An 18,409-nucleotide genomic window follows, 5' to 3' on the forward strand; every position below is an offset into this window, starting at 1 on the left:
GAGTCCCCATCCCTGGAGGTATTTAAAAGACGTGTAGATGAGGCGCTTAGGGACATGGTTTAGTGGGCATGGTGATGTTGGGTCGATGGTTGGACTCAATGATCTTAGAGGTCTTTTCCAACCTCAATGATTCTATGATTCTATGATTCTATGTTTATGTCTTAAATAGTACATTTCTGGTAAATAGAGATATAAATTTTTAGCCTAAGATTTTCAAGATTAAAAAACAAGTTCTCTTCAAATAATTTCAAAAAACAGTAGCCACAAAATAACGTGCCTTTTCAGTCTTATATAAGAATCTCTTTCACACAATTTAGAGCTTGAAATAGTCTTCTAATCTAAGTACTGCATTCAGGGACAGATGCTTACTTTATAACTTCCTCTACTGCTTAGTGCTCTGTAATATTGTAAAATTAATTGCTAAAAAAATTACGTTTTCTCAGTCTGACAACAAAAAGCAAGAAAAAAAGATGTCTTTTTAAAATTTTTAATTCTTTTTAAACAATGGTATCTCACAACTGTTTTTCCATATGGAATTTTTTGTCTGTCAGTACTTTGTTACACTTCAGTATTTATTTTGAGGCTAATACCATTACTTCACAGTTAATAGGAGTCTTGTTTGAAAGCCAAATCAAACCAAAACTTCAACTACTATTACTGTTTATCTCTTGAGCCATAAAATTTAGTATTTGCTATTTTGAGCACTACATTTATATAATCATTGTTATAAGCAATCTAACTCTGTCTTAAAGCACATAGTTGCTTTTTTCCACCAAGGAAAACACATCCCAGGAAGGCAATTCTGTAGTCTTACTCTTTTGATAGTTAGGCACATTGATCTAATTTCTAAACTAATTTCTACTTGTGGTAATGCAATTAAGTGAAATATTTTTCTTTTCTTTATTACCCCCACACCCACACTTTAGTCCTCTTCCTGACTGTGATATTCTAACCCTCCTCTAACAACAGCTTGTAATTTTGTCTCATCACCTCATTTCACTAGGACATTTCTACTCCTAGTAACAGTAAATCTTTAGAAATCACAATAGGTACAACTGTTCCCCAAACGAGGAAGTTCCTTTACAAAATTAAGTATTGCATTCTTGTTTATACAGTTATTTCACTAATTCTTGTCTTGTCCAACTTTGATAGCAATTTTCCATGGAAAGAATCAAATTCTTTACTATGATAAAATTCAGTCCACATTTCTTTTAAGATTTTTTTTTCACTTGATATAAGGAATGCTTAGTTTGTTTAGCTGCCTCTAGACTAACTTACAAGAGTATTCAATAGCTGTTATAAAGCATACGTTGGCTTCTTTCCATATAAACTAAGGCATAAAATACGTTTGATACCTCCCTTGAGTCCTGTCTTGATATGCAACCAAAAGGATCACAGACCAAGAAACTAGAAGTTCTCATAGGTGCAGTAATAGAGTGATTTTCACTCGGAGGATAAAACCTGTGTTTTCACTGTAAGGTTGATTCCTGAAATTTTGTGACTATTACCACCAGATTTTGAGTTACAGCCCTGTGCGTACCAGAAAGTTGCAACATAAGCCATTTGTCACATTATTCTCTGCCATTCATGAAAATCTCTGAATAGCTACTTTAAATTTTATTTCATAAACCTACATATAAAAAATCCTAACAAAACCACAGATGAATTGTATATTATAAGTGAAGCTACTTACCTAATAATTAATTAAATTAATTACTGAATTAATTAAATTAACATGAGAATGAACAAGGATACTGTTCCTTTTTCTTTACTCTGAAGAACTCTTTTTACTCTCTTTCTAAAGAGCCACCAAAAAAGAAAGTGCAGGTAAATACAGAATAAAAAAATGGACCTCTGGTTGGTAGCAAGTCTCCTGGCTACTATGCATAGCCATCATTCTTGAAAACTATCATTTAAGGCAGAGAAGTATCCCATACATAACAAAAAAATTGGAAAATGAACTTCGCAGTTTAAAAAAAAGGAATTATCAAAAACAAGACATAATTAAGATAAAACTGTGACCACGTTAGTTACAAACATTTTTCAAAGTAAATCTCTGAATGGGCTACCATTCTACACTGAGTCTCCTATAATAACTTAGAAACTTGTGTAATCTGCAAGATAGCGGAACCATCTATTGATTTTGGTACTGACTGAATATAATACAGTATGGAGTAACTCATGAAGTTTGTAATGTTTTCTGAAAGCACAAAAACCCCCACCCAAACAAACACAACAATCCTGGCTACCTGAAAACACACCTTGTGAATTTGCGACTTAAGACAAAACAAAAGCCCAAGAAATGCATAGCAGAAATTATGTTATTAATAGTACTGAGAAATTTGCCATACACTTTTAGAAAATCTGTAATAGGAAAAAAACCCTTTCCTTTTGACATATAGATTGTTTATAGCATATATATTAATATTGTTCTCTCATGCTGTCCTAATGTTTCTAAATGCTGTAGGTGGAGGTGTTCTGGTTTTTAATTAATATAGATTAAACTTCACATTTATAATTTGGTTCCTAGCTACTGAGAAATTTGCCATACACTTTTAGAAAATCTGTAATAGGAAAAAAACCCTTTCCTTTTGACATATAGATTGTTTATAGCATATATATTAATATTGTTCTCTCATGCTGTCCTAATGTTTCTAAATGCTGTAGGTGGAGGTGTTCTGGTTTTTAATTAATATAGATTAAACTTCACATTTATAATTTGGTTCCTAGATTTTAAAAAAAAAGTGAAATTAATTATCTATGAAAAAAAAAGAGTAAGTTTCAAAAATGAGAAAATGGATAAGTTATTTGTAAAGCGACAATGAGTTAATGACTTTTCGAGGAAGGAAAACCTGAAGTTTTATATTGTTATTACAATATGAAAGGAAGACTCTATACGCTGTTACCTGTAAGGTCTGTGTAAATTAGAGTCAATCAAATAAAACAACAGCCTGGATAAATGCAATATAAATCTTTAAAATACCATAAAATAAGAAATTAGTAAAGTGTACTAAATTACCAAAATATTTCTCGTATGGAATACTAATAGAAAAGCAGGAAAGCCATCACGTTTAAAAGAAGAGACAGCTTTAATTATGAGAATCTTCACGAACTGTCATATCAGCAAGCTCATTAGCTGCAATGAAAGTTCCTCCTGCTGATCTAAGAGTACTTAAAAAACAGGATTTGTTATACTTCAAAGCAAAAAGGTATCTTTAATTCATGTACTGTAAGAGTGAATTAAGCCTACTTCTAGTATTACAGAAGTAGAAACTAAAACTTTAGCACGTAATAGAAAAAAATAAATACCCTTACGTAAACTACAATTGCATAGGTCACATGTCCCTTGCTGCTTGCCTGTCAAAGTTACATTTAAAAAAATTAAAATTTATTTTTCTAATGTAATAATTAATTTACATACTATGAATGTTTTATCATTTATAAAATACATGTTAGCTTCACAACTAACAGACTTTGTCACTGCCCTTAAAGTCTTGCAAGCTATGTTAACAGCTTATTGTATGACAATTACTGGACAATATTTAATGAAATGAAAGGAGCAAGAATGTTTCTTCTAAAAAGGATAAAAAGAAAATGAATTGCTAAACATTGTAATGTTCTAATGTTCACCATTTTGAATCAGAAATAACACAAGAGAGAAGTTTTAAGAATGAGCAAGTACAAAATAAAAAAAGATATAAGGTATGCTACAAATGGGCTGGCTGATACAAGGACAGTCATTTCAAGGAAGTATTCTAAAAAAATCTTTTAAGTAACTTGTTTTAAGAAACTTGTAGAAGATGCAACAATCACTTGATGGTGATCAGACCAAAACCAATAAATTTAAAGTATAGTTGAATTTTTATACAAGGTGTGTAACTTAAAGTTTTCTGTTAATATTGTTCAAAAGGCATTTACACATCTTTCTGCTACATTAATTTTGATTTATAATTTAAAGGACACTTGCAAATAATACCTTTATGCCATAGATAAAATGTGAAATTATTGTATTTGCAGAAATGAATATGCAGACAGGAAATAAAACCAGCCCAATTAAAAAAAAAAATAGCTTGCAACAAAGGTATGGGAGAAAAGAATATTCTTATCAAACATCATTGATTTATTCTTGAGAATTACTTTTCAAAATTACTTCAGAGCACAAAGTTCAGCGAAGCCATGAAGGGAATGGCATTCCACCACCTCTTCTAGCCCTAACCTTTGCTAGGACAAAAGGTAGAGAAAAAGAATTAGAAACAAATACTGGAACAAAATACAACCAATATGGATCACAGAAAAATTGAACATTATATTAGTATTATACAAAACCAGAAAAGAACGATGTATCTCCTCACCCAAAAACTTTGACCAAAGCAGCGTATATGTAAACAGAACCTTCCTATTGGATGACAGGAAAAACCCAGGCTGATTTCCTTCCTTCTGTACCATCAGCAGCCTGTAACCCTTAGATGTAACCTTTGGATCCAGTGGTTTTCCAAGTTTACTGGAAGTCTGAACTGCCTCCAATAAAAACAATCCAGGACAGATTATTCTTATTAAGCACTAAGTACAGTTTCTTGGAATGGAGGAGATGCTCTAAGCCCTTGATACCCAAATTCTGTTCTAACACAACCAGTATTTCTTCTGGAATAAGCTATTTGACTAGATGATCATCCAGATAAAAGATTTTTTGATGACTTCCCCTCTATTACTCTCCCTAGCAGCCATAATGATGCTTTGTAGTATCTGCCATTTCCCAGCTCACTGTAGAAGCCTCAATGCAAATCATTCTTGGTCAACTTGTTATTCTTCATTAGCATATCAATAAGTTACATGAGACCAGGTGAGTCCATTATGTTGGATATGACTTATCACAATCACAGATTCACAGATTTTTTTGACCTGACCTTTTGGTAAGCTCAAGCAAAAATAGCCACCTCATTAAAAATTTACTGTGCAAAAGTTGGTACACATTAGATCAATTTGCTTCATAAAAATATACTTTTGCAGAAAAGTACGAAAAGGTTTAAAAAAAAAAAACAAACATGAGCTGCAGTCTTTGAGATCTGCTGGATTTTCCAAAATTCCAGTGCAGGAGTCTTGCAAAACAAAATGGAATTTTGCAGGTAGGGAAACAAGTATAAACAAACACACTGATATGCTAATCTCTTAAAGACATCCTAAGCCTTTGTCTTTTTCATACAGTAAAACTGAAATGCAAAATTCATCTCATAATACACTGAAGTTCAGTATATAAACTTGAAAATATGGTCATTGATTTCCATCCTACAACATAGTGAGTGAGATCAAAGACTCATCTAGTCAACAGCAGATACCTAAAAAAGAACAGAAAACCTGGACTAACTGATAATTTTACTGGCTACTCTTTGAATGGTCAGTGGTTTATATCTCAGAAGCCATCCAGAAGACAATCAGCAGCTTCATACAAGATGACTGTCTACACTGAAATAATGGCTTCTAATAAGGAACATTTTAGTTTTTCTGGCTGATATACAAAATTCAACCACAATAGAGCCAATAGCATGCTAGTAATGAAAAGAAAAAAAAAAAAAAAAAGTGGCTAGTTAACACTGGGTTCTATGAAAATAATGTATGAAATACTGAATTTATATACAGCAGAAACTCCTTCTATTACCAGTACAAACAGTTAGATGAAGGGCTTGAAGCATTTGACAGCTATTTAAAAATACTTGAACTTCTAAGTGGTTATAATCCACCAACTAAAATTGGAAACTTTAAGAACGATGATAACAGAAAGCAAACTCTATGTGAGCGACCACTATCTCAAGTTCTCTATCAGAAGCAGGTTTTGCAGAGCTGTAGTTTGTGGCAGGGAGACTGAGTGAGGCATAAGAGTGACACTGTACAAAGCAATACAGATAATAATTTTTTAGTTTATGTCAGTTTGGAGAATATCACTGTTTAACTGAGACAGTCCGTCCAATCTTCTTTTCCTGCAAGACTATGACAGTGCTGAGGTGGCATCAATTTCTAACTCCACGCTTAGTCAGTTTAAATTACTTAAGCTGTGATAAAGCATGGAGAAGGCAATCTTTATTAAGAAATTAACTGCAAAAAAATCTGCTGCTGCTTATACTGAGATTTACCATATTCTATGCTGCATGATGAAACAGTAAAAAGAGGAATCTATTTTTCCAGACTTCCAATGCCACTGTTGCATGAAAAACATACACATAGGGAAGACAAAACTGTTCTGATTCATGTTTAGGGGAAAAAAAAAAAAAAAAAAAGAGTGATGGTATGACAGCCTTTCCGCATTTCTGAATTAAAAGACACTGAGTGATTCTACTACACTTACAACACAAAAGATTGAAAGTTGGAAATAGTTTAAGATCTGTTAATAGAAAAGAACTTTTAAAAGAAATCTATTTTGGACAATGATTCTAGAAGATATGTTAGAAGAAATGTAATGGGAAATTCTGTAGTAAAGATTAGAGGACCAAACAATAAATATCTTCAAGATGACTCGCAGTAGCTCAAATTACTGATCTATGATATAGACTATTAATGTCTATTTTTAAAATAATGTTAGTAAAAAATAAATATCATCTCACATAAAAGCCACTGCAATGCAATCAGAATCAAAACTTTTAGGTAGTTATACAAATCTTTACTAGCTTTATCTAAATGCTGAAAATCCTCAATAAAATTCAGAACATCCTGATAGCTTTCTTCACACACTTCTACAAGAAAATGGAGCAATGTTGTTTTTTGATCTGCCGACTTCGTGTCCTTCAGCTAGAGAGAAAAAAAGAAATGTTAAAACACTGAGAATAAGACTACTTCTGACTATTTTGATAATTAATATATATTACTAATTACAAAGCCCAGAAAGATGAGAACTAACTGTTGAACTGGTATACAACTTTTAAAGAAAACCCTAAGTAACGGGCTGTTTCATTTCCCTCCTTGCTAAAAATCCCTAGATCACATTAAATATTTTTTAATTCTATACAATATTTGAGTTCTGTACTCAAAAAACAGTACACATTTCTCTTTTAAAAATGTAATTATTTAAGCAATATAGGAATATTTGCAAAACTGTGAATAGACTCATGAAAGTGTAAAAAAATAAAAAGCAGAGCTAAATCAGCAAAATCTAGCAATACATGATGCACATATCCACTCCATGACATGATTTCCTTATGCATGAAGCTAACTTCACAATATTTATGCAGTGGAAGCTACAGCCTCAACCTGCACAAGTTCTTGTTGTTAATAATTCTCAATAGGGCAAAGAAGAGTTCATAGGCTTCATCGTTTAAAAACTTTGACTTCAAAAATTCTTAAGCACAAACTTTTCTTTCTGAACCCTCTTTACATATAAAATTATTTTAAGCCCAGCCATTTTAAAACTTGCATCTACTTGTGCAAAAACACTAACAATTGACAATTGGCGAACATTCAGTTATACATTTCTGTTGTAGTCTCACGTTTGAGCTGGTCTTTAAAAATCTCTCCAATGATTTAAGAAATAGAAAATTATATATAATGTCTTTTTAAAATGACATCTCTCATATGAAAGTGTTTCTTCACTACTTAAAAACTCTATCTGCATAAAATAATTCAAACAGAAAAAGTACACATGTACACAGGCACATAGGAAGTATGCACGCATACTACAGGGCTGCCACAATTGCACACAGACTTGTATATGTGAGTATCAGGGGAAAAAGTCTTTAGCGCAGTATTGCAACTAGCACTAAACAAGTAGAAAACTCATGTTAGTTTGTTTCAACTTCAAGACTGTTCTTTAGTTTGGTCACCCTGAAAAATACAAGTGGTCAGCAACACTCAATGGCATAAAAGTAACTACAGCAACAAGGTAGAAAGGAAAAATTACCTTCCTTTCCAAAGAGGGTTCAAAACCAGACACAGAGCTGTATAGGGATTATTTCTGAATAAGGAACTGAGAGCAAGATCAATCCCAATTTAAATATACATACACATTCATATTTTTTTTTTTTAATATATATATTACCACAATTTTCCCATGGTTGCAAATTGCTTATAAAGAGATTTTTTCACACTTCTTGTGCTTCCCAATATCCTTAGAGATCACTTACAGGGCATTTTATTGATGTGATTTAAAAAACAAATTAGAGTATATTCTTTGCTTTTCCCATACTGTATGTAAATTGAAATGGACAATTTTGGAGGGTGGTTATCACTGAGGTTGGTATTTCATACTTCACTGTAAAAAGTCAGTCATTATCTTCAAAGATCAAAATTATATTATCTTAATAAATACGATGAGATATACTCTTCCATATATATGTTCTCCTTCAGGCAAGTGGATTAATAATAATGTGAGACACAATTTTCAAAATAAAAAGAAAATGGAACACATATATATCAAAACCAAAAAATATATTCTAGGGTCATTACTGTATGCAGTGTTATAAAATAAGTTAATTCTACTGTACTGGGAATCTCAGTGAGAAATGTCTCAATAATTGAAACATCACACAAAATTTCTACAATGTGACACTGCTTAAAATACATGTAGTTAACAAAAGTTAGTTTTAAAAATAAACCAGTGTTATAAACATGCGTATAATTTTAACATCAGTATTTAATAAATGATTGAGTATTAGCATACCAATATCATATCTCTCTTCTGAGAATATGCACGCATGTTCTCTGATGCAGAACAACTACTACAGTTCAATTCTACACGAAGCAGGGAGGAGGCAAGATATGGAATAGTCTTCTGCAAAGTGGATAGAGCATACAGTTCCCTGTGCATAGTTGGGCACCAATGAAGAAGAGCAGATAAATTGTATATTCTTCAAATATTACAGAAATCAACATCTTTGAAGGACAGAAGCCACTGCGAATTTCTTAAGTTCTCAGAACCCCTACTGAAAACTGCTGTGCAGACCACCAAGCAGTTTGCAATTTGCAGCTTTCTAGTTTTGGGCCTTGAAGGAATATTGGTTTGGGTGGGTTTTTTCCTGTTTTAATACTAATCATTTTAATAGTTGAACCACAGTTCATTATTCTCAGAACAGAGGAGATTAAGCATTAACCAAGACACTACACATAGTTAATAAAATCCCAAAAAATTACACATACATAGTTTTACCTCTGTGTTTCCAGACAAAGTGATCTGTCTGTGTAAGAGACAATTTCATAACCAGTGAAGGCTTGGCACTCACGGACTTCCTAAATGAGGCCACAATTGGATGAGGTGAATTAGGAATTGGTGACTAGTACCCTGATACACATTGGACTGGATAGTCCAGAGTTACCTCTAGAACTCAACTGTTCAATACTGAAGCAAGCAAGAAAAATTGTAATAGAAATGATATCTCAATTCTCCATCAAATCTGCTGATATATTGGAATGTCACCATGTATCATGAAGGAAGAAAACTGTGGCTGATGTGCTGAATACCTGGGTCTTTTCTGGTATTTGTCTGGGTTGATATAAAAATATAATATTCTCAAATGATACTGGTAGCGTTAGTTGACTACAAAGGTAGGATATTAAATGCAAATTCCCAGTGATTCTCTCTCTGAAAATCTGTCAAACTTCAAAAGAACAAGTAGTTGACTGTAGGCTGCACCTGTCCTGGGATATCTAAGTGGCAGAGATCTGAAATTTTACAGACGATCTCTAAGGTGGCCATAGTTGCTCTGCCTCCCAGCAAAATCTATAATAGTTGGTCTTTCTTTCCTAATCATAGAATGGTTTGGCTTAGAAGGGACCTTTAAGGATCATCTAGTCCAACCCCCGTGACAGGGGCAGGGACACCAATAAACTCATATTCAATTACCTTTAAGGTTGCATTATCTTCCCCCTAGAAAAGTTTTTAAGCACTGTGGTCTGGTATTTACAAACTAGCAATTTGAAGTGATGTCAAATCAAATATATATGAAATCTTTGTCACTGGAACTTCGGTTTTTTACTTGCACGTTTCTTATGTAAATGAAACATATTGAGTACTATGATATAAGTTTATGCATAAATTAATGAAGTCCTGAAAGGAGTAAACCAGTATCACCATTTCTAATCATATAACATCATACAATGTCAAAAATTACACAGTACTAAGCATTTTGATAATAGGGAGCAAATTACCTTTTCTGGTCCTTATAGCTTTGTATCTACTTCACCTACAGACTATTGGTAGTGATCAGCATTTCTCTTGAGCAGAAGGTTGGATTAGATGCCTACTGACGTCCCTTCCCACCTGAATTATTCCATGATTCTAAGAAACATGCACACACTTCCCAATTCGTTAACTAAATACTCTATTCCAAATATTATTTATTTTAGCTCTTAATTTGGCCTCATGGCAACTTTTTGAGAATTATTAGTATACCTGGATTTCAAAACCTTTTCACAATCATCTTCACTATCAAGTTCTTACCTATCTTTGCAATTAGAAAGCTTTCTTAACTTTTAAGCAAACTTATTTGGTTACCAGCAAAGCCCATTATTCTATCTCCTACCTTAGCTACATAGAAAACAAATGTTCAAATGCCTTCTTTATCATAAATTAACAACAAAAGGACAGTGTTACGTCCTCCTCATGTTCCTCTCCTTTCTTTTCTAAACTAAATACACCCAAATGCTTTTTTCTCAGTTTAGAAGTGTTACATGTTACTATCATCTGGATTCTCACCAGTCGGTCTGTATATTTTCTGCATTAATTCAGACAAGACTTCACTTAAAACCTTATCAGCACCAAGTAAGCAGTAGATAATTACCATCTTTATAATACATAAAAGGTCCACTAAGAGAGACATTTTTTCCTCTCCAACAGAATGTTGCAACCTCCTGTAAAGCTAAATAACCTGTAAGTGTGCAAATTTAAGTAACTATGAGATCCTAGATTATCAAATGCATTTAATGCCAGAGCACTGTAGAATTAGCCAGGATTTAAAGCCCATTTTCTGGAATTCTGACTAGCCATTCACTCCTTACTTTCATTATCTGCACACATCAGTTCACTTTCCTATGTGTAGTTCTTCATGGTAGTCTTCAAAATTTTCATCTTCTAGATCTTAAATTATTTCTCCAAGATAATTTTTGAATTTTGATCCTGCTTTGCAAAGTGTCTGCAACAATTACCTTCATATTGTTTTCGTAAGTATATTTCTTTTATTGTTGTCTTGTGCATTAAAAATACAGACCTAGGACAGATTCTTGTAAAATCATACCTAAGAAGTAAATGCACCCAACTGGAAAGAGAACCTTTAGTATCTTCCTTCTGAATATGTTTCTCAACAAACTGTACATTTAACTCAATAATTTCATCTATGCTGTATTTCTCTCGGCAGCTGATGCATGCTTTAATGTTTACTTTAGACTAGGGAAGGTATGTAACTTATTCTCTATGAATATTTAAGTTATAGGTATAACTTAAGAACCATAGTGAAAGAATTCTTCTGGAACATGGCAAAGTAAGGGCGATTATTTTAAAGAATGTAAGAGTTAACATATTGTATTTTCTCCATTGTATAAAAAGATAAAGAGCTGAGAGAAGACAAAGAGTACGTACAAACTTCCAAATAATTCCTTTCTCATAAGGACTATTACATACATGTGTATTTTGTGCAGATTTTGCAGTGACCTCCCAGAGGGCACAGGAAAAAAAATAAAAACACTAAATAAGGGGAAGGCAATTAGGATTAGAATTGATTATAAATTAACACTCAGGAAAGTACAGATATCTTCTTGTATATACCCTATAGAAAAGTTGAAAGAGTGAAAATATAAGGAAAATTAGAAGAAACAGGGAACTGATGAAACTGAGCAAAAACAAAAGAGAATCAGATAAGGAGAAAATTTGTGTAAAAAAGAAAACATAACTGTATTAAAACATATTAAAACGTGACAGTCTTCGAAGTGCTCAGACATGTAAGACTACAAAACTACTGTGATCAGTGTTACGGTCCTTCCATAACCTTATTTAGTCTGGGTTTGGTTTTTTATTATTCCCTCAATATAGAATCTTCTAGAAGTTTAAATGCAGGCCAGTCTCAAAATGACTGTACATAGATTAGCTGTGTTGTTCAAACCATCAACTAGTGCTAAGAATTAGGAAAAAAAAAACCCCCAAAGAATTAACCACAGGAAAAACATCAAAACAAGGTATTTAAGTAACATAATAAAAACAAATGAAAAAGTGAATGTAATACTCAACATGGACATTTCAAAACTCACTTTACATAGGGAGCTGAGATTATATCCAAAGGTTTGTGCATTCCGAGAACCTGCATTCATGTAGTTTCCCATTAACAATACTAGTTCCAGCAGCTTGCTAAAGCTTTTACTCTTCTTTATCTCTTCACAGGCAGCACTGACAGCCATGATGTCAGGTTTGATGTTGTTCACCTGCTCCTCAAACTGAAGCTTAAAAAGAATAGCACTGAGCCGTGGCCGTAGTCTCTTCACGTTGCTCATCTGATTGAAAAGAAAATAGGAGATTTCCTTTAAAATTCATGCTACACTTTGGCACTGTACAAATGCATACAATCTGTAATGATTTATTGGTGTGACAGGCTTGAAGAAGCAATATATCTGCTATAACTGATAGCAAATGAACGAATGAATGAGAGACACTTGGGTAAGCAACTGAAATCCCATCTTGTGGTTAATACGAACTGCCCCCATCCTTTCCCAATAACTAGTATGTGTAAGCAATAAAAGATAAAGTGTCATCATATATCACATCTGTCAACTCATATACCAAATCCTATAAAACTAATCCAAGTTTATGACCCAGTAGTTGCAAAGTAATAAAAGTAGTTCACAAATTTTGTATAACTCAGGAGGTACCAAAACAAGGCAAATCTCATTTTCTGGTGCAAATATTTAAAAGCTGATTTCAATAAGAGCTTACTATAAACTTGCAGGAAAATATCAGTTTTGAAATATCTCAGCTATGAAACACTTAATATAGCATACGTTAATATATACCAGTATTCATACCCCACTATACTACTGGACCTTATACAGTTAATTAAGTAAAGCAGAATGCTCCCAGGGAAACAGTAGCTTCTGTAGATCATATGCAAAAGACCTGGCTTTTTTTATGGTTTACTGGTCAGGGATTTTCCACAGAAGTTTCAATCTTCCCATACAACTTAGGTCATTGAATTCCTACCCCAGAGATACTTTGCACATTATTTACTATACCCAAACAACAAGACTCCAAATTTTATCACTTCTTTAAATCAAGGAACAACAAATGCTTTCAATAAATTAAATTCCTCCATCTCCCAAGTTTCCAATGTACTACTCATCCTTCCAACTCTATCACAGAAATCTTCAAACATTTTTTTAGGTTTGGCATCACGTACAATCCCAGAAGCTTTCTGTCTTCCATTCTTGCTCCTTTTCCCCCTACCAGGCATTATATGTTCCTTGCTTTTTCCTTCTTCCACAGCAGAAATCATGCTTTTTTCCTCCCTGCTCTGTGGTTCTGTTTGCACATGAGAAACACTAGTCTCAATTTCTTCCATGAGCTTCTTTCCCCATTTTTCACTATGCCTGTTTTCTCACCAATTTGATGAATTCTGTAAGACCTTCTTCCCCATACTTGTATTTTTCCTTCTCAAGGCAAGGTTCAAGCCAATAATGCCTTGACAATTCCTGAAATCCTAAACTAGGTTTGGTTTTGTTTTGTTTTTAAATAAAACACATATGTTATGGTTTCCAGCTATCAGTACTTCTCAATGCAAGAAAAGAAGCAATAATATTGACACTTCTCCTACAAAGTAATAGGTTTCATATAGTGGCCTTAAAAGTTTGCCTTTACATTGGAAATATCCCCCTCCAAACTACAGTGATGCCCAAGGTTTTACAGAATATTTCTCAACCCATATCTAGTCTATCAATGCAAAAATAGCTCTGACAGTGCAACGTTCACAAGTCGTTTGGTGCTGATTATCCCACAACAGACTCAGTGAAAAGCAAAATGGGGACACTCTTCATCCATTTCAGTGTAAGGGTCAAACAAGTTAGCTTAAACTGATACTGAAGGCTGTCTAATCCAAAGGGTTTGATTAGAAGCAGAAGATGATGGAATTTACAGTCTATTTTATTGGTTTTACTGTGACAGCAGTAGGAAATAAAATCAGATAGAGTTAACATTTTATGCTACTAAGCCACTTCCGCAATGCCTGCCTGGCAGTGCAACCACCTGATGATGTCCCATTGAAGTAAACATATCATTTGCATTTTAGTTCAGATAAGAAATCTTGAAGTAAAATAAGCAATCCTTTCCAATAACCACACTTTGGTTGGCATCACAGAGCAGAGCACACAAACAGGATGTCTTTCAGATGAAACTAGGTTGAAAATCAACTCCACTACTCAGCTTTAGTCCACAGACTGCCTCCAGTCTGGTCCTAAAGTAAAACACTAAAATGTATATAGTTTGAATGTTAGCTCAGTACCAACTGTAGGCAGATATTCTGTACTCATCATACACTAAATGGCATTTAATAGTGTGGTAAAATTCTTACTTAAGAATGGGTAAGCAAGGATAATGGGACTTGAATTTAAATAGGGTATTTCACAGTGAAACAGAAATTGAAATACTTAAAACCCACCTAAAATGAACATAATGCTCTTACAACTTTACACCTAATTTAGGAATAAATATCTAAAAGAATATTAAGGTACTGGACAGAGGCAAGTGTCACAAAGTCATTCTCCCAGCTCCATTAGGAAGAATCAGTATTAACTCCTTTTCCTCAAACCATTCACTTACTAGATTTATATGTGTACTACTACTTCTCAGCATATTGAGAAGAATATTCTTAATTTTAGGTTTTGTTCTCTGCTCAGGAAAAATTTGAGACTAGACTAGAAAAAACACAAAACTCCATTGAAATTACAGAGATTTTTAATATTTGTCCCTACTCAGGGTACAATAGAGATGATCATGAATATCAAACTATGGGAACTAACAAAATGAAGTGTAAGTTGCATTGATTTTAAATGGTACCAAACTCAAGATACTACAGAACCAGCAGATGATGCATCATTTATTGACTCTTGGCCTCTCAGACAGGCAGATTCTTGAAACTGAAATAATCAGGTACTTTAGATCACAAAGATGTGTTGCACAAACATGAGTAAGCACATATGCATGAAAGATGAAAAGTTTTCATCAGAACCAGTTGAACTACAACAAATTAGGAAGTTCTGTATGTAAGTCTTAAGGATGGATGCAGAAATACGTTATCTAAAAAAGTCAGAAACAGAAACACATGCCAGAAACGCAACAGAAATGCCATTGGGCTTTTTTTTATTATTGTTTTTTAAACACTTTGAAATCCATAGTTCATGTACAATGCATGTTGTTGGTGCTATTTGTTTACCTGTTTGCTAAGTCAATAATTGAGAAGGGAGGAGATGGAGAGTTCCCTTAGCAATATATGGCTTTCTTTGTGACATGTAGTCTACAAATATATTCAAACTATAAAATCCATACACCTTATCACAAGAGATGCTAAGAATTTAAGTGTTGCGATGTTGAAAGGCTTATGTTCATGCCCTATACTTTTTTACACTCAGCATATAACTACATAAGTCTACTTATGTCCTTATAGTGGAATCCTGAAAACAGACAATCCAAATAACTAAAAAGGAAAGTTGAAGTAGAAGGCTAAAGAGTGAGTGGACTACACATGTCAGCGAGCTCAGTGTATGGGTAACAAATGGTTCTATTTTTCAAGTAATAGTCCACAAGAATATTCTCACTATATGCAAGTCCAAATGGGAATTGACAACTGAGTTGAGCTATCCAGTAGTAGCCCTTTATCTAACAGCAAAAAGAGTTTTTTCTCTCAAATACAGCATAAACCAGAAGGCACCTGCAAGAGCGTGCCATCTGGTAAACGTGTGCTTTCACTGTGTGCTTTGTTGATGTCAAGTAAAGGAACATGTCTCAGAAGTTACACTGACATTACATTTTGATCACTGAATGATCACTGTGATTCATTCTTACCACAAGCTCACAGAGAAAAACACTGCAAGGGTTCCAGTTTCACAATATACCCTCCTTAAAGGATCAACAGTGCCAAGGCTGTCAAACCACCTGAAAGTGTTCCCATCCAAAAAGTAAAATATCAGTTACAGCCAAGCCAACGAAAAGAGTAAATTGGAAGGGCATCCCCTGTGGAAAATGTATGGTTTTCATCACTGCAGCATCAGTGAACTCTACAGAGCACGTAGGTAAAAAGTGTAAATTCCTAACACTTATATTTAGACTCAGGCACTTGAAAAGCAGAAAAAAAAAAAATTCAAGTAAGGAAGAACTGATACCTTAACAGACCTTTTATCATGTTTAAAGAAGAAAAAAAGAACAGCCTGCTCAATTAAAAATGGGCAGTCAACATGCCCAAATCTTAGTGAAGACCACAAGCATTCTGAAAAGACCAAACATTATTTCAGTGTACGGGAAGTCAATCCATGATAATGGAACAGTATTTTTGTTGAAATGTTTTTATGGCTATGTGAAAATAGTACATCTTTCTTGACCTTTGACACACTATTTTTTCCAAATAAATGATAATAAAGTCAAGAACTGCCAACTCAAAATTAAAATTACTTACAAGAAATCAGAAAGTCTTTATACTTACAATGTCGATATGGGTACATGTAAACAACTGAACTGATGACTTTTCAGCCTTACTAGCACTGATAGAGGGCATGTCCTGCTACTCTATTTCTCCAGCTTGAATTATAAACAGCTTGAATTTGCACCACTGACTCAATTTCCTGCAAATCCAAGATTTTCCTAAAGGATATTCAGGACAGAAGAGAAGGGAATGTACTGTAAGTGACACAGGGACAACACCTATCAATTACCTCCTAGCTGCACACAGGTAGCCTTCTCTTGTCTCGTGGATGACAATGCACTGATGTACAGTGCAGAAAATCCCTGGTACTGTTTTTGATGGTATTATGTTCAACAAAGATGGACTATCAAGGCCAGTCTGCAGATCTCAGAAATGGGGGCATTCCTTTTGAATACTCCAGAGGTCACCTGTCTTAGGAAATACATCCGAATTGCCAACGGGGGCTACAACACAGCTGTCAAAATAAGCTGAGTTTACAGTCTTCATGCTGAAATTCACAGATAGGTATGTTCTATTATGAAAAGAAAGAGGTGATTTTTTTGTCTTATCCAAAAAATACAATTAGATTTACTGACATCACAATCAGAACGGAACACAGAGACAGCTTTTGTTTCTCCAAGTTGAATTTAGACAATGGTATTTTCCTAAAAAGGAATCATCCAAGAATGGGAGGGTCTGAATTTCCCAAATTCTTCTATTTTTAGGAGACCTAACAGATGTCAGAAAAGCTATTTTCATTAAAAGGTACATATGGAGCAGATGTCACTAGACTGAAAAGCTTTCCTCATGGGAAACCAAGTCAAGAGTTTAATATAGGTAAAAATCCTCTGTAAAACCTCTAATTCAGCCAGATAGCAAAAATAAAAAAATTTATACCAGAAGTCAAGGGCAGAAGTCACTGAGGAATTTAAAATAGAATAATATAATATCAAAACAAATGGAGAAAAGTTTCTAAAAGTAAAACAGATCTAGCTGTATTCCAGATAGGAAAATCTGATCAGCTTAGATCTAAAATAAATGCCTCATCTTTTGTCTGGCTACTACCAGGAATCCACCTCCTAATGAAAAGTAAGTCTACAATATTACTTTGAGTCTCCCAACATACAGACCATGAAGGTACAGACAGATGATCAAAGTCTGGACGGGAAAGTCTGAAAACCATGACAGCAGGGTTAGTACTTTCCATCAGATTGAACCATCATAATAACTCCAACATAAAAGTGGAATTTGATGCTACGTAATTATTTAAGCAATACACAGTGGTAACGGACCACAATAGCAGCTGATTATGATGTCCTTGATGTGACAGACATGACACATTTCAAAAAAGCTCAGATCTCTAGCACATTCATATTCAGTATAGACTTCTCTACTGACCCAAGAAGGTGTCCAAGTTAATTACCTAAGCAGGAAGGTATGTGTCTATGATGATGACAGTACTGGTAAGGAAAAAGCATTCCACTGTAGATCTTCTGTAGTCCTGTCAATAGAGAATTCAATGACAACTGTGGAATTTTTATCCACATGGTTATTTAGTGTATTTGGAACCACAGATAATCTGTGGCAAAAACAGTCTGACATTCACATCAGTGAATGCTGTGGAAGACAGCTTGCATATCTTAGAGAAAGTTCCTTAGTTCTACAAAATAATCACAGGGAAAGTAAATCCTAAAGCACTTGGGCTACATAGGAGTTCCACTGAGATCTAAAGTCTGAAGCTGGAACAGGTGAAATATCTGCATAGTAATTTCAAGCTCCAGGGA

General features: G+C 34.0%; 1 protein-coding gene across 1 annotated transcript in view; it reads right to left on the bottom strand.

The window, feature by feature from the left end:
* The window catches only part of DIAPH3 (diaphanous related formin 3), a 238,925-nt gene that overhangs the window by 98,461 nt on the left and 122,055 nt on the right, over nt 1–18,409 (bottom strand). The window contains 2 exon segments of the mRNA XM_009275652.2: nt 6,650–6,777; nt 12,217–12,456. Of these exon segments, the coding sequence (XP_009273927.1) occupies nt 6,650–6,777; nt 12,217–12,456 (368 nt within the window).

This window comes from Aptenodytes forsteri, unplaced genomic scaffold, assembly GCF_000699145.1.
Source record: "Aptenodytes forsteri isolate BGI_AS27 unplaced genomic scaffold, ASM69914v1 Scaffold172, whole genome shotgun sequence".
Classification (NCBI taxonomy): Eukaryota; Metazoa; Chordata; class Aves; order Sphenisciformes; family Spheniscidae; genus Aptenodytes; species Aptenodytes forsteri.